The sequence below is a fragment of the Melanerpes formicivorus genome, unplaced genomic scaffold (assembly GCF_026170545.1).
Source record: "Melanerpes formicivorus ecotype bairdi unplaced genomic scaffold, bMelFor1.0.p_v2 SCAF_13, whole genome shotgun sequence".
In the NCBI taxonomy this organism is placed as follows: Eukaryota; Metazoa; Chordata; class Aves; order Piciformes; family Picidae; genus Melanerpes; species Melanerpes formicivorus.
In genome coordinates this window covers 3347462-3374347 of record NW_027142365.1, presented here as the reverse complement: position 1 = coordinate 3374347, position 26886 = coordinate 3347462, and the positions used below count along the sequence as shown (strand labels likewise).

The 26886-nt window shown below is 45.5% G+C and overlaps 1 protein-coding gene across 1 annotated transcript in view; it reads left to right on the top strand.

Moving 5' to 3' along the window:
* The window catches only part of VIPR1 (vasoactive intestinal peptide receptor 1), a 98849-nt gene that overhangs the window by 40383 nt on the left and 31580 nt on the right, over positions 1 to 26886 (top strand). Inside the window, exons 2-4 of the mRNA XM_068146410.1 lie at positions 1093 to 1189; positions 20022 to 20226; positions 26763 to 26781. Coding sequence (XP_068002511.1) covers positions 1093 to 1189; positions 20022 to 20226; positions 26763 to 26781 — 321 coding nt within the window. The remainder of the gene's footprint in view (positions 1 to 1092; positions 1190 to 20021; positions 20227 to 26762; positions 26782 to 26886) is intronic.

Below are 26886 nucleotides of genomic sequence, written 5' to 3'. Positions count from 1 at the left end.
TAGAACAAGAGGCAGTGGATAGGAACCTACAACAGAGGAGGTTTCACCTCAACATGAGGAGGAACTTCTGCACTGTGAAGGTCACAGAGCACTGGAACAGGCTGCCCAGAGGGGTTGTGGAGTCTTCTTCTCTGGAGACTTTCAAGACTCATCTGGATGTGTTCCTGTGTGACCTGTGCTAGATTTTGTGGTCCTGCTTTGTCGGGGGGGGTGGACTCGATGATCTCATGAGGTCCCTTCCAACCTCTAGCATCCTATGATCCTGTGAGATGAGATTTTGAGCAGCTCCATGTGTAATGGGGCCTCAGTCTCTGCTTGCAATGACCAAAGCAGTGAAGTCCCCTCCAAGCTGAGAGCAGTCAGTGGCAACAGGACACTGTGTTATGTGACCCATTGACCAGCTCCTGGCTCCCTGTTTGGAGTTCAAATTGCTGTTTGAAGATTTTATGATGAGGCAGCTCATGAGTTTCACATTGTCAGGAGTTCACAATTAATTACCTGCACGTTTAGAGCCATTGTTGTATTACAGACACAACATAATTAGGTTTGACTGAGGAGAAACCACTTGGGGAGAAAGAGTCATGTCATTGGGAATTTCCTGCTTTTTACCTCCTTGATCTCTTAATCTGCATCAGAGATTTCCTTCTTATTTGATTTGGGTCTTGTTTTGCTTTGAATTAGCATAGGCTAGGAGGCAGGCCATGTGAGAGTGGAATAAACCATGTAAGCACAGATCCCACCGCTCCTGGCATGCATATTAAAGCTGCCATCTTCCTGCCCTAGAGAGCTGTTGGTGTGAGGTTAGTCAGGCAGGGGTCCCAAAGTGTAGAGAAGCAGAATTCCTCCTGATCATCTTGAAAAGAAATAGAAACAGGTTGTTGGGGTTTTTATCTTAAGGAAGGCATGGAGGGAAATGCTGCTTGTGCAGCAGGCTGTGATTTACACTTCCTTCTCTCAAGGAAACACAAAGTAAGGCTAGCTCTATATCTCCTGCTGAGTAGTGCCCTAGGAGAAAGATGATCATGAAGCCCCAGGGAAGCTCTCTGGGCATAAATGAGCTTTACTCACTCACTTTTCTCTCCTTTTCTGCAGGCATCCAGCACACGCCCGGAGTGCATCATCATGCAGGAGATTGAAGAGGAACGAAGCCAGTGCTTTGCAGATCTCATTGGGGATAACCAGACTTCAGGTATGGGGATGCTCTCTTCCCTTGTCATCATTAGGGTGACAAAAGTGTCCAGAAGGCTGGAACATCTCTCCTGTGAGGAAGAGTTGAGAGCTGGGGTTGTTCAGCCTGGAAAAGAGAAGGCTCCAGGGAGCTTAGGAAATTTTGACACAGACATCCGAGCTCAGTCTTCAACTGTAGAGATCTATGTGGTAGAGAGAGAAAGACTTTTGGCTTTGGTGTTGTCCCATCCTATCCTACAGCAGTGCTGTCAAAGCTAAGGTCTGAAGCATTCAGTTGGACCCCTCTCCCTTCAAGTGTCTCTCAAGTTACAGGTCCTGGTTTTGTGAGTGAAGGTGACATAGGAACCAGTGGGGAACTGCCAGGCTTCAAAAAAGCAAAGGATCACATTGCTGGGGGAAGGAGTGAGGAGTCTCATCATGCCAGATGTTTGCATCCAGCCTTCTGAAAGAGGAAAGAGTGGGATATGTCTTCTCATCTTCTCTCCCTTGGCATTGCTCACAGTTAGGCTGCAGACTGAAGGACTGTTCTGTACAATGCTGCTTTAGTGACAGAAGAGCATCCTGGGGTCAAGCTGATCCCTGGAGGAACTTTACTGAGTGCAAGGATGGCTTTTGGCCCTTGCTTTTATCTACTGAAATATGGTTTGCTTTGATTCAGAATCTGTTTCAAGTGTTCCTGTGCAGTTAGATGGAACCACTTGAAGAACTGTTTTCCTGGAATCCAACAAAGGGAAAAATCAGGATAGCTAGAAAGAGTCATCTGAGATTCAGCTAAGTGCTTCATCTCATTTTCATGGATATTTAAATAAATTCAATTAAGTACAGTTCCAAACAGAAGAATAAATACTTCTTGTGCTAATAATTTGTTGTTTCTTTTCAAAATGGTTTAATGTTGGGTTTTTTTTTTTCCTTCTCATTGCAAAGTTTAATCCAAACCAGAATGTCCTCTTTGGTGGTTTTTTTCTTCCCTCCCCTTTTTCTTTCTCTTTTAATTTTCACTGAATTAAACTGTTGAAAACAATTTTCCTGATTCAGATATCTAAAGACACTTGGTCATGTTGCAAGCCCTTCATGTACAGGCACCAGCAAGTGTATGTTTTAGGCTGGATGCTAGGAAGAGGTTCTTCCCAGCAAGAGAGATTGGCCATTGGAATGTGCTGCCCAGGGAGGTGGTGGAGTCACCATCACTGGAGGTGTTTAGGAAGGGAATGAATGGGATGCTTGGTGCCATGGTTTCGTTGCTTAGATGGTGTTGGGTGATAGGTTGGACTTGATGATCTCACAGGACTCTTCCAACCTGATTAATTCCATTCCATTCCATTCCATTCCATTCCATTCCATTCCATTCCATTCCATTCCATTCCATTCCATTCCATTCCATTCTATTCTATTCTATTCTATTCTATTCTATTCTATTCTATTCTATTCTATTCTATGCCATCCCATCCCATCCCATCCCATCCTATCCCATACCATTCCATTCCATTCCATTCTATAAAAGTCTTTTAGAGTAGCAAAATGTAATTGGATTGCTGAAATACTGGCCTGGGATAATCCTGCATTTCCACCAGTCACTACCCAGAGGCATTAAACTGATTTAGAAACTGCACTTGTGAATGCTATGAAATGGATGCATTTTGTCCATGGAGACAATGGCTGCTACTCCTGAGTTCACATCACATGTCTGTTGTAGAAGTCCTGGATAGAAATGGTCAAAGCTGGGGAGGGATGTGGAGCACAAACACTGTGAGGAGAGGCTGAGGGAGCTGGGGTTGCTTAACCTGCAGAAGAGATGGCTCAGGGGAGACCTTATTGGTGTCTCCAACTACCTGAAGGGAGGTTGTAGACAGGCAGAGGTTGGTCCCTTCTCCCAGGCAACCTGCACCAGAACAAGAGGACACAGTCCCAGGCTGCACCTGGGGAGGTTTAGGCTGGATGTTAGGAAGAAATTCTTCCCACAAAGAGAGAATGGCCATTGGAATGTGCTGCCCAGGGAGGTGGTGGAGTCACCATCACTGGAGGTGTTTAGGAAGAGACTGGATGAGGCCCTTGGTGCCATGGTTTAGTTGATTAGATGGTGTTGGATGATAGGTTGGACTTGATGATCTCAAAGGTCTTTTCCAACCTGGTTAGTTTTATCCTATTCTATTCTAGTCTAGTCTAGTCTAGCCTAGTCTATTTCTGTTCTATTCTATTTCTGTTCTGTTCTATTGATGTCATCAGTGTGTTTAGGGAGGTAACATGTGTTCAACCAACTTTTATAAGGCAAAGTATGTGGAAAGCAGCTGACACCTGGTTAAGAGTTCAACGCTGGAGTCCTATCTTGACACTCAAGGCTGTCCTTGCAATCAACAGAAAGAAACCTGCATTTCTTAAGTGGTAGCTCTCAAGTGGGTGATGTAGGTGACTCCTCTTTTGGAGAAGTCTGTTTTGGAAGTGCCCAAATGGGATGTGTTTCCCCCTTGCAGTGTTCCAGGACAGTGTGTGAACAGGAGTAGGCTGAAAAATGATGGTTTTCTGGGGTGGGGCTCCATAACTTAATAAATGCAGCTGAGCATAGCTGCAAAGAAAAACCTCTGAACTTTGACAGTAGGAATAAGATAGAGGTTTGCTGGGGAGAAATCTTCTCTAGATGATGATGTGATGTCATGTGAATCATAGAATCATTTAGGCTGGTAAAGACCTTCAAGGTCATTGAGTCCTTCTGTAAATCTAACAACACCAAGCCCACCACTAAACCATGTTCCTCAGCACCACATCTCCACATCTTTTAAACATCTCCAGGCATGGTGACTCCACCACTTACCTGGGCAGCTTTCAGGGGAAAAAAAATTCCTAATAGCCACCTCAAGCCTCCCCTGACACAACCTGAGGCTGTTTAAGGCCTTGGTGACTTTGGTGTTGACTGTTGAATCTGAGTGTTGCTGAGAAGAAAGAAAACCCTGCTAAAATTCCCAGGAAAAGTATAATTCTGGCCCACTTCAGTTCCCTGGAGAAAAGCAATTGAGATTCCCTGCCATTTGTGGTGTAACACCTTGATTTATGGCCAGGTGGGTGGGTTGCCTTCTGCACATTCCTGTTTGCAAGAAGAAAATCACTGGAGGTTTAACAACCAATTTGTTTTCCCTTCTAATTAAATGAGTGGAAATAAGGAAATGCACTCTTTCGGCACAGCCTGGAAATAAAGCTTTGTTTAGGAGCCATTATCAATTGTATTGATCAGAGGGGCTTAATCACAGACGTAATTTGATGTGTCAGAGAGATTAGTCAGTTATTAACACCTGATAGTGGTGCTGAGATTGATCACCAGCTTGAGATAAGAAGGTGGATTTTCCACTGGAGAACAATGAGGTTCATCTTAGTGCTGTTTCTCCCTTGGAACACCTGTTCCTTCTGGTGGGTGTTTATCTGTGGGTGAAATCAATGCTTTCTTTGCCAAATAAACCTCTAGATATTCAGTGCTGGTATAAGGTACCATTTGCTGTTCCTGGTGTCACCCATTCTGGACCACAGGACTGCTGTTTATTAGTAGTAGGATGGGAGTTCTCTGTTAGGAGTGTGAATCAGTATCCATGAAGTTACCTGCATCTGAGGAGTCCTTACATGGAATGGAATGGAATGGAATGGAATGGAATGGAATGGAATGGAATGGAATGGAATGGAATGGAATGGAATGGAATGGAATGGAATGGAACGGAATAGAATAGAATAGAATAGAATAGAATAGAATAGAATAGAATAGAATAGAATAGAATAGAATAGAATAGAATAGAATAGAATAGAATAGAATAGAAAATACTTTTTATATCATTCAGTCCTATCACCCAACACCATCTAATCAACTAAACCATGGCACCAAGTGCCTCATCCAGGCTCTTCCTAAACACCTCCAGTAATGGTGACTCCACCACCTCCCTGGGCAGCACATTCCAATGGCCAATCTCTCTTTCTATTAAGAACTTCTTCCTAACATCCAGCCCAGCCTAAACTTACCTTGGCACAGCTTGAGACTATGTCCTCTTGTTCTAGTGCTGGTTGTGTGGAAGAAGAGACCACCCCCCACCTGGCTACAACCTCCCTTCAGGTAGCTGTAGAGAGCAAGAAGGTCTCCCCTGAGCCTCCTCCTCTCCAGATTAAGCAACCCCAGCTCAGCCTCTCCTCACAGGGCTGTGCTTCAGACCCCTCCCCAGCTTTGTTGCCCTTCTCTGGACACGTCCCAGCAACTCAACATCTTTCTTAAACTGTGGGGCCCAGAACTGGACACAGTATACACAGAATACAAGAGAGACAAAAGCATGACCTCCTCTGATGAGAAGAGGTTAACTGTCTGGTGTGAGAAGGGGAGAAAACAGCAGCCAAAAGCGGTTGAAGCTGGTAGTGTGTACACAGGAGAGTTAAATGGCTGTGAGAGCAAAGTCTGGACTTTAAAGGAAGTTTGTTAGGATACTGAACAGCCTCTCTGGAAGTCTGCAGGAAGGAGTGTTTTATTGACTTCATGGCAAGAGCTTGCCTGGTTTATGTAAGGGTGTGTAGGATGCAGTTGCGTATCGCGGCGCAGGATTGGGTTTCACGAGCAGCTCTGCCCTTGGAGTCCTCTGCTCCCTCACCCTTTGACCTCTGTGCTGAAGTAACTAATAAAAATGTGAAGTGACAATTGGGATTCAATACAGAAGGGGATTCTTTACCCATAAACTCAAGACTAAGGGGTTTGTTTCACACACCATTGAATGGGAATGACTTTTGGTGAGGCATTTCTTTCATTTGATTTTAGTTAGCTCCAGTGTACTCTGGCCACAGGTAGGCATCTCTGTAGGGATGTGAGGGGTCGTGTTCAGATTGCTTTGCCTGCTTACAAGATCTTTGCTTAATGTAAGGGGATTCCTAGAGTGCAGCTCAGATCTGCTGGAAATAATTGCACTGTGCAGATGGTTCCTCTCCTGGCGTTTGCTGGCTTGCAGGGTCTGTGGCCAAATGAAGTACTGCATTTGGCCTGGGGGGATCCCAGTTTAAAACAGACATGGAGCTACCTGAATGGATCCAGAGGATGACCAGAGGACTGGAGCACATACCCTGTGAGGACAGGCTGAGAGAGTTGGAGTTGTTCAGCCTGGAGAAGAGAAGGCTCCAGGGACACCTTATGAGCAGCCTATAGGAACAATCGTGATGGACTCTTTGTCAAGGAGCTAGGACAAGGAGCAGCAGTTTTAAACTGAAAGAGAGGTGATTTAAGTGAGATATTTGGATACCTGTAATAGCAGACAACAAGCTGCTTGGTAGCTGCCTGGGCTGTTGCCTTCTGTCCCTTTCCCTTTGCTCTCTGACTGTACAAGGCTACTTCTCTGGTGGCATCTCCCATCACTGCAATGCAAAGCAAACCAATAAGGCAATTCCACAGCCTGGGGTTCCCTAAGGCACTTAGCAGTTTGGGGAGTTTATAATGAACAAAGTTCCTCAGTTCTCTGCATTACTTTGAAAATGCTTATAAATATCTTTCAGATCTGGAGGAAGTAATCCCAGCCCCACCAGAAACCAGGCTTTCACTGCAGATACGTTCTTCAGCCAGGACATCTGTATGCAATACAGGGATTGCTTAGCTGGTAGTATGGTTAGCAGCAGTAGAGAAATTCTCCCAAGGAGGAGAGGATGGCTGAAGGCTTTCCAGACACACAGATGGTGGCAAACCTCTAGGTGAAGTGTGGCTGAGATCCTAAGGGCTTGCTGCCAGGCAGGTCTCACTGCTGTGCTGCTTCTTGCTGGCTTCCCCATGCTTTTCTTATGTATTTTTTAATGTGGTTCTGGAGCACAGAGAGGTTTGGGGTATTTTTTTGCTTTGTATTTAAGAAAGCTTCACCTCTCCATGGCTGTAGTTCACAAACAGTTCAGCTTAACCTGAAAAGACCCAAATAAAACAAAATAACTAAGTCTTTTTTTTACCAAGGAAGGCAATCAGGTCTAGGTTGGTTGACTCAGCTCCTTACCTGTTTAATCTGCTACTGCTAATCAATTTGCTCTGCAATCAGATATTCTTTCACAAGCAGGAGTGGCCTTTAGAGATGGCAGCTGAACAAGGTGTTGTGACTAACATTTGAGTGGGACGAGCAGCTATGGAGACCGTAGTTCTGTCTAGGAAGCATGGTATCATAAAAAGTCTTCATGCAGAGTGGTGGAAATATTAGGCAGCACTTGGGCACAGGGATCTTGGCCCAGTGTTGGAGTTTATTTTAATTGCAAAGAAGTTTGAGTCTGAGGGAAAATATTCAAGAACAGAGAGGGAAGATCTTTAGACCACAGAAGGCTCCTGACCTGCCGGCCTCACTGGTCCTAATTCAGCCTAGGACAGCATTCACTTTCTTTGTGGCAAGGGCATGCTGCTGGCTCTTGTTCAACTTGGTGTCCAGCAGGACCCTCTCTCCAGAGCTGCTCTCCCTGTGGTACAGGTTTAAGGCAATACAACTTCTCAGCTGCAGGATTTTGCATTTCCCTTTGTTGAACTTCCATCACTTGATCACTTTTCAGGGCTTTTCCTCCAAAAGGGAAGGCCTTTGATTCAATTTGAATGCTAGATTCTTGAAGCTAAATGCGAGTGAAACGAGCTCAGAACTTCACAGCCAGAGGCTGTCAGCATCTCAGAGAATCAGACCAGCATTTTGCCTGTCTGTTCTCCACAGTTCAGAGGCATGGAGATAGCTGAGATTATTTTACTGTGTCAGTGAAAATTGCCAACAGCTTCCAAGGAGCTGCTACAATCAAGCTGCTTCTGATACCTCAAGTGCTTCAGCAGCTCTCTTTATCTTTGCCATCTAAACCTGTCTGTCTTGAAAGCAGAATCTGAAACCAAACCAAAAAGTCAGAAAAATGGAAAACATAAAAGAAAATAATAGAATAGGATAGAATAAGCCAGGTTGAAAAAGACCTTTGAGATCATCAAGTCCAACCTATCACCCAACACCATCTAATCAACTAAACCATGGCACCAAGCACCCCATCCAGGTTCTTCCTAAACACCTCCAGGGATGGTGACTCCACCACCTCCCTGGGCAGTACATTCCAATGGCAAATCTCTCTTTCTGGGAAGAACTTCTTCCTAACATCCAGCCTGAACCTCCCCTGACACATCATGAGACTGTGTCCTCTTGTTCTGGTGCTGGTTGGCTGGGAGGAGAGACCAACCCCCACCTGGCTACAACCTCCCTTCAGATAGTTGTGGAGAGCAATGAGGTCTCCCCTGAGCCTCTTCTTCTCCAGGCTAAGCAACCCCAGCTCCCTCAGCCTTTCCTCATAGTGCTTGTGCTGCAGTCTCCCGCTCAATGCTGCTTCATATCTGCTAAACTTGACCACACTTCACACTTGCTGAGTCCTGCAAGCTCATCATCATCCTTGCTGCATGCAACGAAATCTGGGTGGGAAAGGGCCCATGTTGTTTAAACTCCAAATACTGCTTTGGCTGTTCCACAGGCCTGGAGTGGAGGCTGGCTTGAAAAGCCACATTTGGAGCTTGGGGTTCTCTGTCAGTTTTCCTTGAAGTAGTCAAGGCGTGGTGGATGGGAGAAGAAGCAGCAAACATATGGAAATTAAAAGTCAAGCTGGAAAAACGTTAATGAAGTTTAATTTAGGAGTCTGTTTATTCATCACCATCTGTTTATAGTGCTGTAAGATAAGAAATAATTAACAGTTCCTTTCTTGCAAAAGTTCAGGTGAATTCTCACCTTACACTTGCATAAGGACCTCCTGTGATAGATGATGTGTTGGTTGGAGCAGTATGACAGTCTGGTTAGCAGCAGCTCTCCAGGTGCTCCAGCTCTACAGCAAGCACTAGGTGGATGGTAGCAGCTCAAGCACTCAAGGTAGTACACACAGCAGGATGGAGAAAGGACTGGATGGACCCCTCAACCCAGGCTGGAGAGGTGCTATGTTTTCTGCTCATGTGGGTGCTGCTTCCACCTTCACATACACAAGGATGGATGGTTTTGTTAGCAAAAAGCTGCTGGTTTAAACTGGGTAGCAGAGGGAGAGATTAGATGAGCCACTGAACTGTCAGATTTGAGGGGTGGTAGCTTTCACTGGTAGTAGATAACTTGCCAGACATCTGAGGGGGAACTCTGGGTAAGGTGGCACTGATGCATGTACAGAAGAGACCTGTCCCCAGTTTGAGAAGGTCTGAGAGAGGCTTTGCTTGCAGGGGAAGCAAGCAGGTTTTTCCTCTGAGAGGAACTGAGTTTGCTCAGCTTTGAGTACAAAAAAAAAGGTCAGGGAGACTTAATCTCCATGTTCCAGTATTCAAAAGATGGCTTCAAAGAAGTCAATGGAAAAGATGAGGAGCAATGGGTACAAGTCACTCCTGGGGGAGATTCTGATTGGGAAGAAAAGGAGCAATCAGCCACTGGAATAATCTCCCCAGGGAAGTATTGGAGTCCTCAAAACCAGACACTTTTAAGATTCAGCTGGGCCATCTTGTCTAGACCATGCTTTTGCCACAAAAGGTTGAACCAGATGATTGCTGAGGCCCCTTCCTAATTAGTCCTCTATGATTCTCTGTGATTGTATGATAATTCCAGGCCCTGAGTCTCTTTCTGAGTAGTACCCAGCAGTGCTTTCCCTAGAAAGCTGTTATTTGGCTGTCCATCCTCCTTGGTAACCCACTGCTCAAGTTCTCCTCTCCAGTGATCACTGCTAGCTCACAGCTGAATGTATCACAGAATCATAGAATCAATAGGGTTGGAAAAGACCTCAGAGATCATCAAGTCCAACCTGTCACCCAACACCTCATGACTACTAAACCATGGCACCAAGTGCCACATCCAATCCCTTTCTGAACACCTCCAGGGATGGTGACTCCACCACCTCCCTGGGCAGCACATTCCCATGGCCAATCTCTCTTTCTGTGAAGAACTTCTTCCTAACATCCAGCCTAAATAGTGCTACCTCCTCAGTTGCTTGTCTCTGCCTAAGCCTACCCTGTCACCTGAAGTCCTGGGTGCTATCAGCAACAGGATGCAATTCAAACAGAGATGTACACAGCACTTCTTCATTTTTGCCTCCTAGAACTAAGAGCTGATTTTTGCCTTGACTTCCCCTATCTGCAGGCAGAAATCACAGTATGAGATGTTACAGCATTTCTTTTCTGCTTCTACACACCATAGAGGTGGAGGCTTTGCTTTTGTTTTGCCTGGTGCTGACATGTCCTGGCTGCAAGCTTTCTAACCAACAGCAGTTTATATGTGACTTGGGAACAGCTGTCTGGTGCCTTGTTGGGGTTAGTGGCCATGTATTGGACATAAGTCTTGTGCTGAAGTAGGCATTTTGCTTTGGAGAATATGTAACATCTTTAAATGCCATCAGGCCTTTTAGTCACTCTTTTTTTCTTAGCATGGGATAAAATATGAATGCACACAGCCTTAGTTATGCCAAGGCTTTAAAAAACAAGGAGAAAATGCCACTGCTACAGCCCAGTGGACAGGAAACTCAAGGCACTTCCAAAGCCCTGGGTAATCGCTCAGATGAACTCCTTCAATGCAGAGCTTTTCTTCCTGATGAAAAGATGTATTTGTCTCCCTTGTCAGGCTGCTGGGGAAGAAATCTCTGCTTCCTCATCTTTTTCCATTTTGCTCTTCCTCCTGACTCTGTCAGAGCCCTTTTCTGCTGGAATCTCCCCTGTTTATCTAGGGTAAGTGCATTTGAAAACATTGCACATTCCATAAATTATGTCAAGTTCCCAGTTCAGTATGTGGCCAAGATCCACAGCCTGCTGCAGCCAGTGCTGCAGCTGATTTTCCTCTGCACTGAACTTTCTGTAATCCCAGTGCCTTTGTTTCTTGATCTCCAGACCTTTTAGCATAGGAATGTGAAATTGCAGGGAGCATGCAAAGCTGAGGTCAGAGGTACCAGGCTTTACATCCACCAGCCCTAAGCAGGGTTTCTGTTATGAAAAGCTGTTAAATTATTGATGTCTCATAACTTTAGCTTTCTTTTTTTTTTTCCTTCTCCTTCTAACCACTCAATGTGCTTCCATGCAAACCCAAAGCTTTCTGGTCCCTTCCTACAGGGCTGAGGTACAGGGCTTTGACACAACCTTACCTGCTTCTGCAAATGTCCCTCTATGGTTGTGGGCAATAAGCACATTTCCAGCACAAACTCCAGCACATTTAATAAGCAAGAGCCAGATCATGAAGATTTTACAAGGTGAAGATCTCTCCAGCTTTGTGGAAGGACTCTGGTGACTTTCTAGTTGCAGGTCTGTGGCTTCCAGTTTAGAGATGAAACATATTTTACCACTTCTTTTTAGAAGTGGGGGAGCCACACCTTAGCCTAATATTTACCATGAAGAAGAGCAGCACAGCATTGGCATAAAGCCTTTTCCACTGCAGAGCACATCATTTGGGTTTGAAGGTAGAGGGTGAGCCTTTTAAGTAGCAACAGAGTAAGATTCCTCTTAATCATGCCATAACCTGTAGGAGAGCCCTCACCACAGCTTATTGAAGACTGGCAAGCCATGAAGGCATATCCAAAGGGGCCAATCTCTTGCCTGTTTGCCTTCAGTGAGCTAGCCAAGAGTTGATCAGGTGGAGAATTTGCACTTCAGTAGGGTGGCCAAATCTCCTGAGCTCTCAACTTGATGCTGCCATTCAAGTTGCCACTTAAGCAAGCCAAGGAGTTCATGGAGATTGGACTAAATGTTGGAAAGTTGAGGACAAGTCCCCTGAATCTCACAGCACTTGAGCCACCAGTGAGAGCTGCTGTACCCATCTCCTCTCCTTGCTTGGCCTTTTTTGTTGGGCAGATCCACAATACCTCTAATATTTTCCTCCTTGCAGCACCCCAGTCTCCTTCTGCTAGGCAAGATAGTGAGGTATGAAAGACCTACAGCCAAAACCTCTAGTATTTTCCTCCTTGCAGCATCCCAGTCTCCTTCTAGGCAAGATAATGAAATATGAAGGACCTACAGCTTGAGAGAGTCCCATTTTAGATCTTACATTACCAGAGTGGTCACTTGCCTCCTTAAGAGACAAAAAAGCATTGCTAGAGGTTGAACATAGTCATGGACTTGATGATCTTTGAGGCCTTTTCCAACCTTGTTGATTCTATGATCTTCACTATTAATTGCTGTCTGGTAGTCCCAACATAGGAAAAGCCATGTGGGAATGGTAGGTACCTAAACTCATACTCTGGTTCTAAGTACCAGTTCTGTACACCTTCTGGAAGGCTAGGAGTGTTTGAGTAATGAGGACTCCTTGTAATCCTCCTTTAAGCATGCTCCATGTCAGAACACTAGAGATCTACCAATTGTTTAGATGCTGGTGAGGAGAGAAGTTGTGTTTTTTTGCCTTAAATCTTGGACCTTTTGGGTTGGTTTACATGTTCTGGGATTAAGCAGAAGGCTCAGCTCACAGATTTGATTTAGAGGGATCTGAAGGGATGAAGGGTAAAAAAAAAAACAAGTCAAGTGTTTGTTTAGTCTGTTGCTTAAAGAAAGGCTGAAGGATTAAAACATTTCCATTTATTTGCTTATTTTCCAGTTGTTTCCTAGTGGATGTTAATGATGGAAAAACTCGTAGGATTTTCATGCTTAATCCTCCAGAAATAGTCTCTGGTGATTTCTTTCACACTGTTTACAGTGACTCAGTCTTGGGGTCTTAAGGTGAGGTTCCTTTCTTAGGTCTTCAAGTCCCACGTCTGCAAACATTTAGGAAGGAAAATGTCTTTTAATATTTCCTGTTGACTGCTTGGACAACTTCTACTGGCAGGCACTGCAGAAATACAACCTGGGGGCTAGCAGCAGTTAGGGGTACTCCTGACACTCTCCATCTTGTGTACAGAGTGGGGAAAATGAAATCAGTTTCTGTCTTGCCATGGATATTGTGGCAAAATCCCTGGAAAACCCTTTCCCCCTCAGTCTGGGGATCCTTTTTGCTTTCTATGAGTGCCCAAGAAGCCTGGCAGCATTCCAGGTCAAGTTGTTTGGGGCTCTGAGCAACCTGACCTGGTCGAAGTCCCTGCTCACTGGTGGAGGGGTAGCTTACATGAACTTTGGAGGTCCCTTCCAACCTAAGGCATTCTGTAATTCTGTGATCTGCTGCTGAATTGGGACTGCAGATCCCTCACTGAGGGATGAATAAAGGAGAATCGGTGCCCCACAAAGAGCACACCAGTGTTAGGAAGGAAGTGCTACAGCGCTGGGGGGTTGCGTGCCCTGGCAGGATTGTGGGTTTCCTTCAGCTATGTGGTTTCTCTGTTACATCCTGCCTGCAGTGCTGCAGCTATAGCAGGCTGCATGACAGGCAAAAAATAGCCAAATTAAATGCAAAGCCATGGGAAGTTGAAAGGGAAGTTCTGAGGGTTTGCTGCAGAGCACACTGCCAGGGTTGATAAAATGACAAAGGTGATGGAGCTGAGAGAGGATGATGGAGTGAGTGGGGCTGGAGTTGGGGGAGGGCAGAGCAGTGAATCCAGGAGGGAAAGGGTTGAATTTTCAGGGAAGTATGGGAGGATTCATTTAGTGAAACCTTGGAGCCAAGCTAGCCCTGGTCAAACCAAATCTGTCACAGGAAAATGTGGTAAAACCCTGCTCTGCAAGTCCAGGGCAGGACAGGGTAGAATTAAACCCACAAAAAGATACAGAGGAGCAATGATAGAGAACTGTCCCCATGCTTAAAGAAATGAAATAGGCCAGAACACTTCAGCTTGAAAAAGAGATGCCTGAGGAGGGATATGAAAGAGGATTTTATGGGTTTTTCTCCCCAGGGAAAGGGCTATTGTGGCTAGACTGAGAATATTTCTGTCTTTGGAAAAGGACCAGGCAGTTCCTAATGAAACCAGCCATGAGCAGGTTCAAAGTGACTTCAGAAAAGGATTCATTTTGTCTTCCAGTGGGCACTTAAACTGTGCAACCCTTTGGTCCTGGAGGTTGTGAATTTGAATCATTTCAGAAGCAAAATCACACTGCATTAGATGTGTATGGTTTATGGAAGAAGAAGAAGAAGAAACTATCAAAGGTCTTTGACCTTTAAAAGACCCTTCCAGCTCAAAACATTCTACAGCTATTGTTGCTGTTGTTGCATAAAACTTTAAAGATTTAGATACAAGATTATCCCTGATTCAGGAATTCTGTACTCTATGGACTTTGTGGCAGTAGTAGTGACCCAAAGTTCATGATGGGTTTTCCTAATCTCTACCATGACTGAATTCTAGCTGCCTGTCTGGACCTGAGTTAGAAGATTATTGCAGGGACCATCTTTTGGAGTCTAGGCTTTCCAGTGAGGCAGAAGCTTAGTGCTCAGCTGGGTCAAGAAGTTCGATGCAGTGATCATTAGCTGTAATGAGACCAAACTGGACAAACCACAGGTGAGCACCTGGGCTGCATGAGCTTGTTAGTGGGAGAATGGTTGTCACCCTGTAGCTATTTACAGTTCTAACTCCAGAGAGATTGGAAGCTGGCTGCCAATATCAAATTGGAGTGAAAATGAGTTTCCATTGCAAGCACAACAGCCTCCGATGGCACTCGGTGATAGCTCAGCTTGGCTTTATCAAGCTGTGCCTTTGCCTTGCTGTTATCTCCCCTTGGGTAATGAGAGGCATGCAGAGATCCTGAGATTACCCCAGGCATCAAATGGGTATCTTTACATCTGAACATGAATTCAAAGAGCCAAAGTCTTGTGTGAGACTATCCTTCAGGAGAGACCAGGAGTGACCTCGTTCATTGGGCAGAAATTGGTGGGAACGAGAGATGTGCTCAAAGGTGATCTTTCTGAATTGGGAGGTCACCAGGGTTAAAAGAGTGCCTAGCACCAACCACTGCTGTTCATTCCTCTCCTCAGCCATACCTAGTCGCATCCCAGAGCCATGCCAGAGCTCTGGAGGTCATGTTTATTCATGAAGGAAAGTTATTCTCTGCTGCTTCCCAGATAAGCTTTGGCTGCATGTTGCTGTAAGTGCAGATATGACTCAAATAAATGGGTTTTGTGCTCCAGACTGCCAGTTCTGCAAAGCAGTGATGATTGACCTGCTTTCTGTTTATTAACCTTTTAAAGGGAGAAGAAATGAAGGCCTGAGCTCTGAGTCACATATAGTGGGGACAGTGGAAAAGGTTACTAGCTGTGGTGGGATTTCCTAACTGACCGCAGCCAGGACTGCGCTAGTGATCCTCAGCCACTTGGTCTGAGTCAGGAGCAATTAGAGGAGGGCTCCTCAAAGCCCAGCTGAGGCTGGTGCAGCCCTTGGCTTGCACTTGGGGCATTTGGCATGCAGAGAAAGAGTCTGAGCTGCTGGACAGAAAGACCTGAGCTCCAGCATGTGGCCAACAGCCTCCAGTCCATTCTTGAGCAAGACTTCAGAAGCCCACTTCAAGAACAAGAGTTGGCTGCAAACAATTATGCTAATTATGTGACAAATCATACAAGCCCCCTTCTCATCCTTGGAAAATACCACCAAAGAAGGATTCATCTTCTGGTGAATCCAGAGTGGCTGGAGAAAGGCCAGTCAGAAAGGGACCTAGGGGTACTGGGTGATAGCAGGCTGAACACGAGCCAGCAGTGTGCCCAGGTGGCCAAGAAGGCCAATGCCATCCTGGCCTCCATCAGGAATAGTGTGGCCAGCAGGAGCAGGGAAGTCATCCTGCCCTGTGCTCAGCACTGCTTAGGCCACACCTTGAGTCCTGTGTCCAGTTCTGGGCCTCTCAGTTTAGCAAAGATGTTGAGATGCTGGAAGGTGTCCAGAGAAGGGCGACAAAGCTGGGGAGGGGTCTGGAGCACAGCCCTGTGAGGAGAGGCTGAGGGAGCTGGGGTTGCTTAGCCTGGAGAAGAGGAGGCTCAGAGGAGACCTTCTTGTTCTCTACAACTCCCTGAGGGGAGATTGTAGCCAGGTGGGGATTGGTCTCTTTTCCCAGGCAACCAGCACCAGAACAAGAGGACACAGTCTCAAACTGTACCAGGGGAAGTTTAGGCTTGATCTTAGAAAGAAGTTCTTAATAGAAAGAGAGATTGGCCATTGGAATGTGCTGCCCAGGGAGGTGGTGGAGTCACCATCCCTGGAGGTGTTTAAGAAGAGACTGGATGAGGCCCTTGGTGCCATGGTTTAGTTGATTAGGTGGTGTTGGGTGATAGGTTGGACTCCATGATCTCAGAGGTCTTTTCCAACCCAGTTAATTCTATTCTGTTCCATTCTGAACATTGGAACACCCTGGAAGTGACATGAACCACCATCCAGAGCTGTGCTTTCCATTGACTTGTTTAGATTGACACATCTGACTTTTAGATGCATGACTGCAGGGACATGAAGCCCACCTTTAAAACCTGGACCCTTCCAGGAAGCTGTGCAGATATTGTCAGCATGTCTGGGGGGGTTGACAATAAGCAAGAGTGATGCTGGAAGAGCTAATAGGCAGTGTATAAGAGGCAGTTGTCTACACTGCTTTTTCAAGACCCACTTTATGTGTCTTGCAAGGGCACTCTTCTGTGTCTTCTCTGTATTTTAATCAGAGGCAGCTTTTGTTGCAAAAAGCAAGCACCTTAACCTCTTTCCATGCTTAGTGCTGGTGAAAAATGCTGGCAGAAGAAGATACAGATGACCAAACTTCTCAAAGTGCATGATGGACAGGGCATTTTAAAAGGCCATCTGATAACCATCACCTTGTCTTTTACTTTGCATTCTGACCTGTCCTGAGGCAATGAGCACACTTATAATTTATTAAAGTCAATGGAGGAGAGCATTGTGGATCATGAATTTTCAGGCATGGGAATGGGCTGCCCCTGAGGTGGTGGAGTCACCTAGTGGCACATGGATATGATGCTTAGGGATGTTTAATCGTAGTAGCTTAGAAGAGGAGGCTCAGGGGAGACCTTATGGCTGTCTACAGCTCCCTGAAGGGAGGTTGTATCCAGGTGGGGGTTGGTCTCTTCTCCCAGGCACCCAGCACCAGAACACTACACCTATCCAACCAACTAACCAACACCAGAACCAGCACCTATCACTACAAGCCCTCGTAAAAAGTTCTTCCTCAGCTTTCTTGTAGCCTTCTGCCAGGCAAACAGCAACAGAGCAAGAGGACACAGTCTCAAGCTGTGCCAGGTGGAAGTTTAGGCTTGATCTTAGAAAGAAGTTCTTCCCAGAAAGAGAGATTGGCCACTGGAATGTGCTGCCCAGGGAGGTTGTGGGGTTGGTGTCCCTGGAGGTGTTTAAGACAAGCCTGGATGAGGCACTCAGTGCCATGGTCTAGTTGATTAGATAGGATTGAATGACCAGTTGGACTTGATGATCTTGGAGGTCTCCTCCAACCTGTCTGATTCTCTGATTCTGTGATTCTTAGCAGTAGTGGTAGGATTGTGAGCTCTAGGAGAGCAGTTGGACTTGATGATCTCAAAGGTCTCTTCCAACCTCAACAGTTCAGTGATTCTATGAAAAATCCTCTCATGGAACCATCTGGGTTGTTTCCCAGGGGCAGATTATCTCATATCTTGATACCTTTGGAGCTGCTTGGCTGTTTGGTGGCAGATAAGTTTGATGTGGTGGAAAGTGAGCTTTGCACCTGATAATAGAAACCTGAAGAGTGAATTTTAATGAGCACTACAGAAGAGGGTGCACGAAGATGATATCATCAGTTGCTGTTTTTCAGGCTCTGATAAACTCACCCCAGGCTTTCATTTGAAAAGTTGTGGTTGCTCATGAGAGAAGGATGGGGGAAAAAACCCTGTAAAGAGAGCTGAGAGGTGGGGGGTTCTCATCTTCAAAGCATGTAGTGTGCTCTCTTCATTGATCTGAGACAGCATGCTGCCTCAGTCTGACCAGACTGACTATGCCACCAGCCATTTCCTTAGCTCAAGCAATAAAAGATGATTTAAAGGAGGAATTTCAGGTTGGGAGTGGTTTTCCTTGAGAGTGGTTTTCCCAGTTCCTTTTGCTTGCACATGTAAAAAGTATTTTCTCCAAGCTTTCTTTATGTTCTGGTTTCATTTGTTGGACTGCTGACCTTAACAGCAATGTGTTGGTCACGCTTAGGGAAGTGTTGCAGCCTAATGGGGCATTACAAATAACTGAGAACAGAGGGGCTATGAAAAAGTGACCTCTGTTGACAAGCCAGCTATCTAACCCAGGCAGCAGCTGAAGTGAATGGCTGCTAGAAATCTAACAGGGAAAATACCCAAACAACCATGTCTTCAGCATTCTAGTAAGACCTCCAAAATATGGAACATGTCAGAAGGCTGCAGCACATCCCCAAAGAGAACCAAGTGTGAGAGTTGGTTCTGTTCAACCTGGAGAAGAGAAGGCTCCAGGAAGATCTCACAGTGCTTTTTCAGTACCAGAGTAGAGTAGAGTAGAAATGGAATGGAATGGAATGGAATGGAATGGAATAGAATAGAATAGAATAGAATAGAATAGAATAGAATAGAATAGAATAGAATAGAATAGAATAGAATAGAATAGAATAGAATAGAATAGAATAGAATAGACCAGGTTGGTAAAGAACTTTGAGATCATCAAGTCCAACCTAGCACCCAACACCATCTAATCAACTAAACCATGGCACCAAGCACCCTATCAAGTCTCCTCCTGAACACCTCCAGTGATGGTGACTCCACCACCTCCCTGGGCAGCACATTCCAATGGCCAGTCTCTCTTGCTGGGAAGAACTTCTTCCTAACATCCAGCCTAAACCTCCCCTGGCACAACTTGAGACTGTGTCCTCTTGCTCTGTTGCTGCTTGCCTGGGAGAGGGCTACAAGAAAGCTGGGGAAGAACTTTTTACAAGGGCTTGTAGTGATAGGATGAGGGGGGATGGCTTTGAGCTGGAACAGGGGAGATTTAGAGTGGATATTAAGATGAAATTCATTGCAGTGATGGTGCTGAGACACTGGAACATGTTGCCCAGGGATGCCATGGATGTCCCCTCCCTGGAGGTGTTCAGGGCCAGGTTGGATGAGGCCTTGAGCAAACACATTAATCAGCAGTGCAACATGTTTCCTTAATGTCTGTTGAGAAAGTAGAAGTAAAAGGGCCAGATCAGACCAGCAGACTGTAAGCCTGTAGGAAGGACATGCAGGGTTTTTTCCCCTGGATATTTCTATTTTCAAAAAAAAGTCTTCAGAAATGATTAATTTTAATAAAAGCTTGCATTTTCTCCCTGAAGTTAGCTCCTATGCTCCTACCTTCATTCCTAGCTTGGATGGCTGGGAGAGTGCCACCTTGCACCACCCTTCCATAGCTCTCTATGGATGCATCTCCTGGTGGCAACCTCCAGCAGTGCTTTGCAGCTTCTCTCTTTCGAAGGAGGAAAACTGCTTCTGAGGGAGGGATTTAGCTCCTGACCCCTCGATGGACATCAGTGTCCCCTTCCTGCTGAGCATGTCACCTGGCAACAGAAGTTTGAGGGAAGCAGAGAAGGACAAGGGACCATGTTCAGATCAGGTGTTTTAATGTCACAGGGAGAGATAAGGTCAAGGAAGAGAGATAGTTAGTTAGATATTTCTGCCTTTTTGATCTAAAAAGAGACACTCTCCTCTAGTAGCACTGATTTGCCCAGTCCTTGCACCAATCTGCTGTTATTTCTGTACTGATTTCTGGAAAATCATAGACACCAGCAGGGCTGAATTTAAGGGACTGGGGTAGATGAAAGCTATGTGAATACAGAAAGTATTTCTGTGTCTTTCCTTCCAAAAGGTGCCTGCAGCAAGGTGATCTGCACCTTGTGATGTGAAGACACCATGCTACTGGTTGCACTATGCCATGGAGCTATAAAATACTGAAAATGGGTTAAGAACACTAAGCTGCTCTGCCCTGGTTCCTCTGCTCCATCCAGCAGATACCACAAGTGCTTGTCCTACCACCTGCTTTTCTCTTTCCTCCAGGTTGCAGAAGGCAGTGGGACAACATCACCTGCTGGCCTGAGGCCGAGGTGGGAGAAGTTGTGGTCCGGCCATGCCCAAAGTACTTCAGGTTCCTCACCACCTTTCTGGGTAAGCAAAACCAGACACCTCATTTCTGTGGGCTTTACCATCACATCACAGGGGAAGCTTTGTGGTGTAATCAAGAGAAACAAACTCTTTTCACAAGGTAAAGGAGGTTTCCAGGCCCTACAGGAATGCTCATACCATTGGAACATCCTCCCTACCCCTCTTGAAGCACCATGTTCTATTCTGGATCCAAGGATTGATGTTGTGGAGTCTCCTTCTCTGCAGATACTCCAAACCTTCCTGGACATGAGCCTGGGCAACCTGCTCAGGGTGACCCTGCTTTAGCAGGGAGCTTGGGCTAACTTATCTCCATAGGTCCCTTCCAAACCCCATCATCATCTGAGAGGGATGCAAAAATGCCTCTTGGCGAAATCCAATAGCATGGATGCTGTGCAGGGAAAACTGGATCAGCCTGTGTCACAGTGTGTTTGTTGAACAGTTTAGCACTGTAATTAATTAAGCCCCTGACATAAAATAAACAAGCTGAAACTGTGGGCAATAAAGCATTTTTCTGCTGAAATGACAAATTTGACCACAGGCCAAGAAATTAACCTGATGACTAACAGACAGGGGAGGTTAATGGAGAAGGTGGCTCTTAACTCTCTTCAGGATGTTCTGGGAAGCTTTAATTTAAAACTCAGGTCTCAAGGGCCGTGCAGCAGCAGGATTCTTTGTATCCTGGTAGTTTATAGTCATTATTTACCTTTTTTTTTTTACTGTAGTAGCCCTGCAGACTGCCACAGAGAATTCAGCAGTTCTGCACTGGAGATTAGGCACTGAGCTGATAAGTCTCTCCCTTTTCCCAGCCTTGCATTCCAACCACACATGATAGGTTATGAATAGGAATAAGGAGACAGTATTGTCCCTGTTTACCAGGTCAGAGCACTGCACTGATTAACCAGCACACACTGATTACCTGACTTCATCAAGGCCACACCAAAACTATGCAGACCTAGAAGGGACACTCCAAACTCCCAGAATTCTACCCTATTTCTGTAACCTTCTGGTTTCCAAAAGCTCCCCAGTAGTTCATTGCTGCTGCATCAACACCCAGAGGAAGCAGGCAGAAGCTGCTGCAATATCTTGCAGGACAAGCCCCCTGTGCCTTAGTCCAGCCATGTGGAATAATTTCCTGCTGTTGCTGCTTTGTGCTCTCCTGAGCACCACATTTGCTCCCTGGGGTTTAGAGACTGAGCAGAGTTAGTTAAATAGGAATTAAAAATCTCTCTAAGAAGTTTTTCTTCATCCAGTGAGGGCAGAGCAATGGCATTATAGATATTTGATCACAGAGATATGTCATTACATATGTGATATATAGATAGAGACCATAGAATTACAGAATCAACCAGGTTGGAAGAGACCTCCATGATGGAATGGAATGGAATGGAATGGAATGGAATGGAATGGAATGGAATGGAATGGAATGGAATGGAATGGAATGGAATGGAATAGAATAGGATAGGATAGGATAGGATAGGATAGAATAGAATAGAATAGAATAGAATAGAATAGAATAGAATAGAATAGAATAGAATAGAATAGAATAGAATAGAATAGAATAGAATAGACCAGGTTGGAAAAGACCTTTGAGATCATTGAGTCCAACCTATCATCCAACACTTTTCAATCCTAAGCATTGTACTATTGGCTTAGCCACAGACAGATAAATAAGCATTCTTTTGGTCTGAAAGGTAGAGTGTGGTATTGGCTACCATCATCCAGGCCAACCTATATAGATGTTTAACTTAGTGTACACTAAGGATGGTGAAACACCAGCCCGAGTTGCCCAGAGGGGTGGTACATGCCCCATCCCTGGAATCACAGTATCATAGTATCAGTCAGGGTTGGAAGGGACCACAAGGATCATCTAGTTCCAACCCCCCTGCCATGGGCAGGGACACCCCACACTAGATCAGCCTGGCCAGAGCCTCGTCCAGCCTGGTCTTAAACATCTCCAGGGATGGGGCCTCAACCACCCCCTGGGCAACCCATTCCAGGGCTTCACCACTCTCATGGGGAAGAACTTCCTCCTCACCTCCAGCCTGAATCTTCCCACCTCCAGCTTCATTCCATTCCCCCTAGTCCTATCACTACCTGAGATCCTGAGAAGTCCCTCCCCCCCAGCCCTCCTGTAGGCCCCCTTCAGATACTGGAAGGCCACAATTAGGTCAATCATTCCAGGTCAGGTTGGATGAGGTTCTGAGCAGCCTACTCTAGCAGCAGATATCCCTGCTGACTGCAGAGGGGTTTGAACTAGATGACCCTTCAAAGTCCCTTCCAACCCAAACCATTCTATGATCCTATCAGATAAGGGGAAATGGAGAATTTTCCAAAGCCCAGGGTGCAGATAAACCACATATTTGTCTGCATTTGCAGTCAAATGATTGTAGAGTGTCTCTGGCAGATGTGAAGGTCTCACAGGACACGTGAGTCTCACCTTTGCAGAGCATCCAATGTGAGGCACCTCCTTCTGCAAACAGAGAAACCAATGTCATTTCCAAAACAGAAGCAGCATCTTTGATTTCCTCTGATCTGTGCACTTTGAGCAATCATATGCAAAGGTAGAAAGCAGATATGATCCTAAACAAAGGGAGAGGGAGATTGACTCTGGTTTCATAGGATTTGATGCTAAATTAATGCCATTATAGTTTGTGAAGCAGTTCTTCCTTTGTAGTAGTGAGTATCATTGAAGAGGTTTCAAGGAAATCATTCATCTGGTTAATGTTCATGTCTGGGTCTTTGATCCCTCTGCAGGAACATGAAAGCTTAGAGCAAATTGTGAGCAAAGGAAAAATCTTTTTTCATACATTTAGAGCAGGGGGAGGAAAAAAGGCGAAATAGTGGGAAACAAACAGTTAATGTCACTTTCCTGCCTAGTGGAAGATATACTCTTCAAATGACTAATATCCTGTCTCATGGTAAATGAAGGATAAAATATCTGGTGGCATTTAGAAACCTTAAAATGCCTAGCACAGTCCTGATGTCATTTGACATTAAATTTTTATGCCATTCACAGATCTGGAAGGTTTTCATTATTTCTTGACATTCTTCAATATCACATGGACAAGACAGATGACATGGAATGGAATGGAATGGAATGGAATGGAATGGAATGGAATGGAATGGAATGGAATGGAATGGAATGGAATGGAATAGAATAGAATAGAATAGAATAGAATAGAATAGAATAGAATAGAATAGAATAGAATAGAATAGAATAGAATAGAATAGAATAGAATAGAATTAACCAGGTTGGAAAAGATCTCTGAGACCATCCAGTCCAACCTATCACCCAACACCATCTAATCAACTAATCCATGGCACCAAGCACCCCATCCAGTCTCTTCCTAAACACCTCCAGTGATGGTGACTCCACCACCTCCCTGGGCAGCACATTCCAATGACTACCCCTGTACACCATACTGGTTAGGCCACACCTTGAGCACTGTGTCCAGTTCTGGGCCCCTCAGTTTAGGAAGGATGTTGAGTTGCTGGAAGGTGTCCAGAGAAGGGCAACAAAGCTGGGGAGGGGTTTGGGACACAAGCCCTATGAGGAGAGACTGAGGGAGATGGGGTTGTTTATCCTGGAGAAGAGGAGACTCAGGGGTGACCTTATTGCTCTCTATAACTACCTGAAGGGAGGCTGTAGACAGGCAGAGGTTGGTCTCTTCTCCCAGGCGACCAGCACCAGAACAAGAGGACACAGTCTCAGGCTGTGCCAGGGGAGGTTTAGGCTGGATGTTAGGAAGAAGTTCTACACAGAGAGAGTGATTGCCCATTGGAATAGTCTGCCCAGGGAGGTGGTGGAGTCACCATCACTGGAGGTGTTCAGGAGGAGACTTGATAGGGTGCTTGGTTGCATGGCTTAGTTGATTAGAAGGTGTTGGTTGATAGGTTGGATGTGATGACCTTGAAGGTCTCTTCCAACCTGGTTTATTCTGTTCCTTGTTCCTTAGTTTCTGTTTTCTCCTATTCTATTCTATTCTATTCTACTCTACTCTATTCTACTCTACTCTACTCTACTCTACTCTACTCTACTCTACTTTATTCCATTCCATTCCATTCCACTCCATTCCATTCCATTCCATTCCACTCCATTCCATTCCATTCCATTCCATTCCATTCCATTCCATTCCATTCTTTGAAGCCCCAGAGAAGTGGCAATGGTCGCTGCAGAGCAAGGGATATGGAAAAGAAGAAATGAAGAAACTGGAAGCTGTGTTCACCATGTGATGTGAAGACACCATGCCACTGGTTGCACTGTGGCATGGAGCTATAAAATACTGAAAATGGGCTAAGAACACTAAGCAGACATTGTACTGAAAGAATGAGCTCATGAGAACACAACTGAGGCAGATGAAGCCAATCTGGAAAACATCTTGTCATGACTTACCCCACAAGTTGCTCCCTGATCTAACCACTTGAGCATGTAGTTTAGTGCAAGCTATAGCTGTCTGAAAGTCTCAGGTGTTTCCCCAGTAACAGTAGGACAGATCAATAATACAAATGGAACTTGAGATGTTCCAGTGGACAGAGCAGCGTCTCAAGAAGAGTAAATGATACAAAAGGCTATTGCTTTAATAGCTTCTGCTTGAAAAAATCGATTTCTGACCATGGAATATGATGAGAGAGGAGCAGGACAGATTGCCACTCAGAGCTGATCTTCCCCCTTCCCCATAGAGGCTATTACAGAAAAGGGCAAGAGGGAGAGAAAAGCAAACAGCCCATAGCCATGGCTGACCTTCTATCTCATTCCACGAATTCAGGCTCCCATTAAAAGCCAATAAGAGTTTTCCTTCCACTAAGATCAAAGAGCTAAAACTTCACCTATAGCATAAACTTTCAGTCATGTTTCTGAGTCTGAAGTGTGCATTTGAAACAGATGAGAGCCACAAAGAAATTACAAAGGCCAGCGGGGGGGAAACCTTAAGAGCTAGACATAGGCAACAAATTGCTTGGAATACCGTTCTCTCTCGTTCATTCAGTTTGTTCATTCAGTGTTTAACTCCTGCCCAGGTCAAACACCTTTCAAAAAGAAAATGTTGTGGGGTTTTTGAGCCCCTCAGTTTAGGAAGGATGTTGAGATGCTGGAAGGTGTCCAGGGAAGGGCAACAAAGCTGGGGAGGGGTCTGGAGCACAGCCCTGGGAGGAGAGGCTGAGGGAGCTAGGGTTGCTTAGCCTGGAGAAGAGAAGGCTCAGGGGAGACCTTCTTGCTCTCTACAACTACCTGAAGGGAGGTTGTAGCCAGGGGGTTGGTCTCTTCTCCCAGGCACCCAGCACCAGAACAAGAGGACACAGTCTCAAGCTGTGCCAGGGGAAGTTTAGGCTGGATATTAGAAAGAAGTTCTTCCCAGACAGAGAGATTGGCCATTGGAATGCTCTGCCCAGGGAGGTGGTGGACTCACCATCACTGGAGGTGTTTAGGAAGAGACTGGATGGGACACTTGGTGCCATGGTTTAGTTGATTAGATGATGTTGGGTGCTAGGTTGGACTTGATGATCTTGAAGGTCTTTTCCAACCCAGTTAATTCTATTCTATTCTTTATCTTGATTCCACTAGCTCCTCACTTCTCTTCCAATAAGTCAGGAATAAATCACAGAATGGTGGGGGCTGGATGGGACCTCTGAGAATCATCTAGTCCAATCCCTTTGCTAAAGCATGGTCAAGCAGAGCAGGTTGCACAGGACCACGTTTAGGTGAGTTTGGGATATTTCTAGGGAAGGAGACTCCACAACCACTCTGGACAGCCTGGGTCAGTGCTCCAGCACTGTCACAAGGAAGAGGTTTATCCTTAAGTGAAGCTTCCTGTGTTCTAGTTTGCGCTTGTTGCACCTTGTCCTGTGCTAGGGAGACGAGACCAACTCCCAGTGCACCTTCAAAAAGACAGAGCTGGCTGGGCCAGGAAATGTGGTGATTTGACTGAAGAATTATGGCCTCTGGTGCTGTCTGTGAGCTTTTAAGTCAGTGTTGCAGTAAAACTTCCCCCAAACTGCTCATTCCAGTCTGAGGCTTCCCCCCTTGCCTTTCAATAGTGGTTATGCATCAAGAGTCATAAACACTTGATATAAATGAGCCAAAGGTGAGCCTCAGATTTGCACTTCTGATTCCCTCATGTAAGCAGTGGCTTTTGTACCACAGCACACTTTGGGAAAGCTGACTGCTCAGTTTCCCATCCTCCTTTCTCCAGCAGTAGTTACAGTTTCTTTACCCTGTATAAGGCTTCCCTCTCACAGTTTATTTGCCACCTCCAGAAAGCTAATTATTACTTCTCCCTTTCATTTCTGTACTGTTGTTTTGCTCCTTTTGCACATTCCATCCCTTCTTGCCTGGCAGGGAGCCTTATAAAAAGGTCATCACCTTGTGCCCTTTAAAACCTCATCTTTAAACTCCTTTGTCCTCCTACCTGCAAAGGGAGAAGACAGCAGTGGAAGACCAGGGGTGCTGAGATCACTCTGATTTTCTCCCTGTGGTGCTCTGCTCTGGACTCAGATACAAAATCCAAGTTACTGCACCTCAGCAATGGTGGTGTGTCTGAGGATCCAGGATAGCTGATTTACACCTGAGATTTCACTGAATTTACATTACAGTGAGAACAGTTCTGCCTAGTTGCCTTGATTCCTCCTTGCCACATGCAGAGTCACTGAATCAGCTGGAGTATGTCCCTGCAGCATCACTAGCAGCATCTCATAATGTCCCATCCCTGTGGGACCATATACCTGGTGCTTCTGCATCTCAGAAACAAAATTCCATCCTCGTGGG